Genomic DNA, 8,405 nt, shown 5'->3' with positions numbered 1-8,405 from the left:
GAAATGGTTTCAGGCTTGGTCAATCCAATTTCTTCTGGACCTTGAGCAAATGAACTCACACCAATGAAAATTAACCTTCTTTCTATATATCGAGATGCTCGGTGACAGGTCAGCAAGATAACATGCCAGCTCAGAACAAAAATTCCGACGTGTCAAAATCCTATGGCTGTTCATTGGTATATTAGGTCATCCACGCTGGCACAGAAGGGAACTCGCGGCTCCCCTTACACCACGGAATCAGCACCATGAGTTCCAGGGTGACGAGATGAAGTACGCCATCACAAATCCTATATAACTAATTAAACCCCCCCTTCATATTCCTCGCTGACTTCCACAGAAACAGCCAAGGAAAAAGAGAAAATAAGGAAAGCTCTCTCCTGTATTATTTGATTTCTCTATCTTTCTCACATCTCTACCATCTTCTTCTTTGTTTCACTAATGAAGTTTTTTTCTTTTATTTTGATTTTCATTTCATTATAGGGAGATTAGGATGAATACATTAAAGAAGTTTTCTTCAGCTACCACTGTTACTATTATTAGAGAATAAAAGATTAGAGTTCTGTGAATTCTATCAAGAAGGAGCGATGTTACAAGACATGATTCATCCACCCGAACAACAGCTTTCCATCGTACGTAAACCTTCCAGCCTTTAAACCTCTGAGTGCAATTGCATGTCTTCTGTTCATATTTATTTATATGGGTTTTTTTTTGTTTTTTTTTTTTGTTTTTCTTTCATTCATATAGTTTGTTTTGTTCTTTCTCCCCCATTTTTGGGACAAATTCTTATATTTATCCATATGGGTTTCTGTTATTTGTCTGAAACGAAATAATCTATCGCTAGCTCTTTCTTCCAACACTAACTGGATTTCAAAATGTTCGTTTTCCAACGCTAGCTCCTGTTTCCCTTTCATACTCCATCTCATACCTTGGAACTTTTTGCTCATGGCGGGCTTTCAGAGAGCTTGAGTCCGAAGCTTGATTGACCCAGAAACACAGGAAGCTGATGAGATGACACACTTTCCTTCCATTTGAGCTTCAAAAACAAGCACTGCTCGCAATATATCAAGCTGCAGATAAGGAGCTACTTAAAACCCATGTGATATTCAAAACCGAAAAAAATCAGCCTGAGCTCCATGAACTCTCACAATTCACAATCAATTGAGTCTCTCAAGTCATGTAATGCATCTTAACCTCATCAATTCCCAAGCTACCCACTAAGGGTGGTTTCTCAATCAGTCATTATCTAAGAGTCTGTTTTAATTGATCCCCTTCAAAATTTTCCTTTGTTTGTATGAATTCATTGATTATTGAAGCTACCCATGAAGGTGAAGCTTTCAGACTCTTATTCAATGTTCACAGCTAGACTACTACACATTAATTCTTAAACTTCTAGCCTAAGTTTTCCAGCTTTGGTCCTTAATGCAGTTAGATTTCAATATACAAGGATCCCTAAAAGTGAAAAACAAGTACAATATAAAGAGTAAAACGATTTCAAATTCCCATTGGTTGATTTTTCCAACTTTTTTTTATGGTCATCTGGGCTGTTTTTCTTAAACAAGAACAACACACCATCAGTCACTTTTCCATGATGTTGATACTGTTATTTGATAATTAGTACGTTCCTAACTCCCAACATGTCACATGGTGCCCAGTACAATCTTTTGTTTCTCATTTGCACGTATTTGACAAATAAAATTCGTGATGAGACCATCCTACTTCAGAGAATTTGTGCCTTGTGCCTTGTATATTAGGTTAAGAAAAGCTTGGTTTGTAGTAAGCAAACTATGAGTAACTTGGGTAATTAATTAAGTTGGGATGCCCATTCAAGCTTCTCATATATGTTTCAACCTTTTCTCATCATGGCTCTCGAGCTACCTAAAGTGTCTTTTTGAGAACTATTTTGGGCCCCTCTAGTTTAAAGTTACGTATTACTTTTGGTGATGGATTTCCTGGCTTGGTTTGTTTGCCATGCAATTTCATTTGCTCTGGTGCAAAAGTATGACAGTGCAAATGAAGTAATATAAAACCTGAAGCAAAATAAAGTGAAACCCAAATCCCAAGTGAACCCAGAATTTGCATTCTCATGCATTTGTAGTAGTGCATATAAATAAAGTTGCACTTCAAACAAATGAAGCCAATTTAAACAATTTTCTTTTATATTGTCCCTAGAATTTGCCATAGAGAAGAACTATTATTAGCTCGTGATTCCTAAGCTCATGCCATCATATGGTTTAAACAGTAGCAAATCTTTGATCTTCTCCTCCACTTGATGATTCTATGTATATCTATGTTTATAGTCCTTTCATGTTCAACATTTATTGTTGGCAGTACTGTGTTAGTAGATGATCACTGTGGTAGGAAAAAGAATGGAATAATATAATTAATCTTCTCTTGATTACTACCATGGTTGCTTTGGTTGACTGGAATATGCTTATCTTTGTATATTTGAACAGCTTTTTTCTATTGCTTCAATATTTGAACTTAATAGCTAGAAATATTCAATATTTGAAGAAATTCAATTCAACCCAACTTAATTAATTGTTTACCAACAAAAAAAAAAAAATCAACTCAATAAAGCTTTATCCTATATATACGTGAACAATCAATCCTGTTACAAAGTTCCTCTATCAGGAACCATATCCCCCATTAAGCTAAAGGTCTCTAGATCCTTCCTCGTCATCACATCCTATATCCTTTCTGGGCTTCCCCTTGACCCCTTGCTCCTTTAGAACCTTCAACTTTCACTTATACCACTTTTTAACACTGGTACAATTAAAGTGGTGATACCTTACTACATTTTCTCAAGCTTGGTTCCTTATTTTTAAATATACCAAGTGATAGGACCAATTTGGCTAATGCCAACTTAGAGAGTTATTATTATTTTTTCAATATACTCCGTGTGTGTATATATATATATACTTCCTTTTGCGTATAAAATCCATACAGCTAAGTGACTGCAATAGGACACCTAAAGTTGGAATATTTATTCATGGTTGGACTATTCAGTTAAGCAGTCCACAGAAAATAGCTAGGTAAATTTTCATAGCATAGGGCTTAAAGATTATTAAGAATGCATATCTATACTCATCTTAGATTATCTCTTGAGTTATATAGTTTAGGGCTGCAAATGATTTCTGTTTATCGAAATCTAAATTCGATCCAGCTAAGGGTGATCCAAATTTGATTCCACTATAAATGGATCAAATATGGACCCATCCCCATCCGATCCGAAACAATCCAATTAGATTTGATTTAAATGTATATGCTTATATGTACTTAATTTATATTTTATCTTTTTAGTCTAGTGTGAGAGTGTCGTCTTTTTACTAAAGAGTCAATTGCTTCAATTTTCAATATATATATATATATATATATATATATATATATATATATATATATATATATATATATATATATATATATATTCATGATATACATATCGAAGACATTTATAGTTCATTTATTAATAATATATAGTATTTTGATCATTTTAGTTTAATCTATTAATGTTAATCAATATCCAATTGCAACCCAAATTCGATCGACTCAAATCCAATATAAATCCAATGGATAAGATTCTATTTCAATTCGAATATAAATAAATCGATTTTGGATATACCTTGTATCCTATTTGATTCAATTCCTAATCGATTTTTTATATTAAAATGTTTAATTATATTGTTTGGATTGATATTACCCTACCTCCTTGAGGAACATCATCTTAAATTAAATAAATCCTATTACAAACTAAAATTAATTTCTTGGAAAAACTCATTATTCCTAATAGATGTGTCATATTTTTACCTGATTTTTCTTTTGTGACATGTGACAGGAGGATATCTCCAGCCCGATTAGCTCTCAAATGTTTGAATTTTCTGAACAAGAATTATTCCCAGAAACCCTACAAAACTCTGAGGTCTCTTCCTGCTCAAACTGCTGCTATGAAGATAGTTCTTACACCAATTTCTCCTCTTCATTCTCTTCCTTCCCAATAGAAGTAGGAAAGTATAACATCAACAGCATCAATTCCACCAATAGCACCTCTACCATCAGCCCTGCCACTCCCACTCCCAACAACCTCTCAATCATCTTCGACTCTCAAGATGAGAACGACAATGACATCTCTGCTTCCATAAGCTTCTCACCACCATCAACAACATTTCTGGGACCTCCACTACTTGGGAATCAACCAGACCAGCAGTTTGATCTCTCTGCGTTGCAAGTGCAGATCCCATTAACTGATGTTGCCAATGGGTTCTCGGCATACTCTCCTGACCCATCCGTCCCTGTTACGGGACCTCCATTACCAGCTATTTTTGAAGATGATGGCCTGTCATTACCTTTAGTGCACTTGGACCCATCATCTCCTTGTTCAATACTTGATCCCACCATGGGATCCTTCCTGCCGGGGAATCTGAGTACAGCCATTTCTTCTGATGCCTCTGGGTTATTTGGAGGAAGTATTCTGATGGGTTCTGACCTTCATCCACAAGAACTGGACTTCCCTGGAGACAGTTGTGACCTTTATGCTTCAAATTCATTGCAACGGGTTTACAGCTCTGGAGATGTGCAGGTACTGTCACCAGAACTAATATATACCAACTTTTTTTAATAAGTCTAAAATTACGTACATAAGTTATATAGAATCATAGATCCTGTTTGGATATCATCTGATAAACAAAATAATTTTTTCTACCTTTTCTTTACACCAGTAAGTGTGTACATGTTTTTATATATGATAATTTTTTATGATGGTGATGAAGTAAATAATATGTTTCCAAAATTTTATATAATGTTTTTATATTTCTATTTCTATAAAAATTATTTTTATTTGTCACTACTTATTTTTGTTTAATATGATGAATATACAATATTAGAGATGTATCCAATTTTTTTTTTTTTGTATTTTTTATACTTTTGTGTGCTTTCATATTTTTAATTATTATTATTACTACTACTACTACTACTACATCAAGGGTTTACACATTTGATCCAAAAAGGGTTGAATTGTTGAGTTACTACCAAACAGGAAAACAATTCCATCTTTGTGGTGGTTTTATATTTGTATTTTATTTTTTATTCTTTGTCGCACTTAGTTTTCTTTAATATGATTAATTAATATTGGATTAAATGGAAGAATGAGAGTTAATACAGTACATATAAAACTTAATAAGAAGGAATTTAATGAGAAGAAATATAGTACTTCAAACTACATTTTCTGCTATCACAATTATAAAGGGATCATTCAAAAATAGGATATTCTAATCAAGAATAGGATTCAATGAATGTTAAAGGGAAACCTTTTAACTTCAGGTAGTGTATATTATTATTCCTTTAGGCTGCGTTTGGTTTGAAGGAAAAAGTAGAAAAAGGAAGGGAAAGGCAGAGAAACCTTTACAAACCTTGTATAGGTTTCCTTCCATTTCTCTTCCTTTCCCTATTTTTTTTTCCTTCAAACAAAACATAGCCTTAGGCTGTATTTGGTTTACTTTGTGTTTCTCGATCTTATTTTCCTATCAAACCAAACACAACCTAAATTGTTAGTCATGGGAAGAAAGAATGATAACCATAGACGCCCATTTATTTATTTGTTCAGTTTTGCAAGGCCATTAACAATGATAGCACACAATTGGTGAATGGTGGTGGGAGTTCCTCTCTAACTTCAGAAATTTCTACCTTGGAAGAACCCACCTATAAAGTTGGACGACTCTCTGTTGAAGAAAGGAAAGAGAAGATACATAGGTATATGAAGAAGAGAAATGAGAGGAATTTCAGTAAGAAAATCAAGGTCCCTCTCTCCCTCTCTCTCTCTCTGCTTTACCCTCTCTGCTTTAATTATCACTTGCTGACGATGACTAATAATCCGCAGTACGCATGCCGTAAAACTTTAGCTGATAGCCGACCTCGAGTTAGAGGAAGATTTGCAAAGAATGATGACTATGGAGAGACCTCGAGGCCCACTTGCAGCAATCATGAAGATGAGGAGGATGAAGAAGGTTTCCACCCGTTATTTGAAATACCCAAGGCCTAGGGATTTTTTCCTCTGGTTGCCACTAAACAGAATTACTTGTTGATTTCTGCCAATGAGTGCAAATGAGGCAATAACTGCAAATTTTACATTGATTGGACTGCAAATCATAGTAATTATTGTATCCTCTCCAAATTTGCACTACAAACAAAGCCTAAGCTAAAAAGCATTAATTAGAGTTGCTGCACAAAGAAATAACATTTACACAACATCAATGTAAATATTAATGAAGTTGCATTGTTACGTGCCAATTTCAAACAAATTGTTGAGAAATTTCAAACAAAATGGTTAATCCTTCAGAAATTTTTGCACATATTAATCCTTCAAATGCAACTACCCTCTCCAGTCCCAGTCTTGGATATGAAAAACTTGACCACAAGATTGCATTTGTACAATTTGGCTAGAGTCTCCAACTTTTTTAAGGTAAAAATCAAAAATTATATTAAAAATATAAAGGGAAAATTTCAGTTTAGTACTCTAAACTTTGAGGAATTTCAAACTTTGTCACTGCAGTATTCAAGCTTAATTTAGTACCCGCCATTAATAATCCATCAATTAACTGACACATGTAATGTAATATATGATTTATAACATTCTAAAATTCCAAAATTACCCTTAAACATTATTCATTATCTTCTTCCTTAAAATTGAAATTAAACGACATCAAATGAAAGTGCTTTTGCACAAATTAACCAAAAAACACGTTACGTATCTAAACGAAACAGACGATAGCAGCCCATGGCTCCACCACTGAGCAGCCGGAGGTGATCGCCACTAACCTTTTCAGGAACAGAGTGATCAGCTCAGTCGTGCAACCGGCTGACGACGCTCCACTGTCCGTAGTAGTTCCCGGAGTTATACTCCTTTAAGATGGTAAAAAATGAACCTGGGCGAAAGAGTTATCAATTTTGTACTGGTACACTTCCATCAAACCCTTGGGCGATAGAGTTTTCTGGTAAAGATCAAAACTGCAGACGAGAAAACTGTAGGTGGTATTCTACTCCCTTCAACTGTACAAACAAAACCTCAAGGAGGTGAAGTTGTAGCCGTTTGGGAGGGAAGGACTGTTGGAGAGAATAAAGCTGACATCAATGTCAAGGTGATTTTCAATCTCAGTATGGTTGGAGCGTATCTATTTATGTAGTTGATTAAGTTCCACTAATTTTCTCTTTCTGGCAGGCTGGTACCCAGATAGTCTACTGAAAATATACGGGGACAGAGTTGGAGTTCAATGGATCCAATTATCTACTGTTGAAGGTGGATGACATTGTGGGCATTCTTGAGACAGACGATATCAAGGATCTCAAGCCCCTGATTGACCGTGTTCTAATCAAGGTGTGTCTCCTTTCTTTGTTGTTCTAAGCTGGTGCATCATGGAATAATTTGGGCTTCCTCAAAACAAATTGTCATAGTTGTTCAGTGTTCACTTGGATATTTCTTGATATTTTGGTAATCTGTGGTTGTATCGTTCATGTCTATTTGATTCCAGGTTGCTGAAGCTGCTGAACAGAAGACTGCTGGTGGCTTGCTGCTGACAGAGGCAACAAAGGAGAAACCTTCCATTGGCACGGTGAGATTTATTTCTTCTGTTACTTAAAAGGATCATTTCGTAAGCAGGGTGGTGGTGGTAGTAGGTAATAGAGAGGAGGGAAGTTGTATGAGAATTCTTCTATGCATAAAGTAGAACAGAGACTGTTGTGCTTTAGGCAAGAACAGGAAGTACCATTGACATATGCTTCTCTGTTTAATGAGTAGAATTGGATCGATACATCGCATATTAAGTGAAGCCCTGAACATATTCATTCATGTGGTGCTAAGCAGGTAATTGCAGTAGCACCTGGTCCTCTGGAGTCTGGATGAGCAGGGCAACCGAAAGCCACTGACTGTTTCACCGGGGAACACAGTATTGTACTCCAAATGTGCTCGTGTTTTGAGGGTAGCAAAAGTATTTATTTAGTTTATAGAGAAACCGAGCGAAATACTTGTTCATCGTCTTCTTCCTTGTAAAGAAAATTAGATGACGCCGAAAGGGCATTTGTGTTATTTCACATACCACTTAACATCTGTTAATGATGACTTTAGACTAAATTGATAGTTTTCTAAGTTGATATTAAACTGAAATTTTCCCAAAATCAAAAGAAAGGAAACAAATACAAGGACTGTTCTGTGGAGACCCTCGAATTTTCAATGGAGGCCTCGTTTTGTTAATCTCATCCATTTGAAATAAATTAAACTGGAGTCTTTGTTTTATATAATGTGGAGAAATGATGTAATAAGTGGGTATGCATTTTGAATGCATAAATTCATCATCATATTGTTATAAGATTATCAAACAAAAGCATCATCATCTTGTTAAATTAGGGGCACTTGAGTCATT

At 35.2% G+C, this 8,405-nt stretch overlaps 1 protein-coding gene and 1 pseudogene across 2 annotated transcripts; both read left to right on the top strand.

The window, feature by feature from the left end:
* The first annotated feature begins 316 nt into the window (after window positions 1-316).
* LOC104601027 (uncharacterized) lies at window positions 317-8,185 on the top strand (annotated as a pseudogene). Its single transcript, XR_016084706.1, has 8 exons — window positions 317-629; window positions 3,833-4,573; window positions 5,597-5,788; window positions 5,870-5,996; window positions 6,299-7,127; window positions 7,208-7,363; window positions 7,518-7,598; window positions 7,850-8,185. The product of XR_016084706.1 is annotated as an uncharacterized LOC104601027 (transcript).
* Window positions 6,899-7,888, top strand: LOC148801225 (20 kDa chaperonin, chloroplastic-like). Its single transcript, XM_088900358.1, has 5 exons — window positions 6,899-6,944; window positions 7,003-7,127; window positions 7,286-7,363; window positions 7,518-7,598; window positions 7,850-7,888. The coding sequence occupies exons 1-5, from the start codon at window positions 6,899-6,901 to the stop codon at window positions 7,886-7,888; spliced, it is 369 nt and encodes a 122-aa protein (XP_088756484.1).
* Window positions 8,186-8,405: the final 220 nt, after the last annotated feature.

This window comes from Nelumbo nucifera, chromosome 3 (genome assembly GCF_055504915.1).
Source record: "Nelumbo nucifera cultivar China Antique chromosome 3, China Antique-T2T, whole genome shotgun sequence".
NCBI classification, from domain to species: domain Eukaryota; kingdom Viridiplantae; phylum Streptophyta; class Magnoliopsida; order Proteales; family Nelumbonaceae; genus Nelumbo; species Nelumbo nucifera.
Note: the sequence above shows the minus strand (reverse complement) of the source record. Positions and strands in the feature narration are given on the sequence as shown.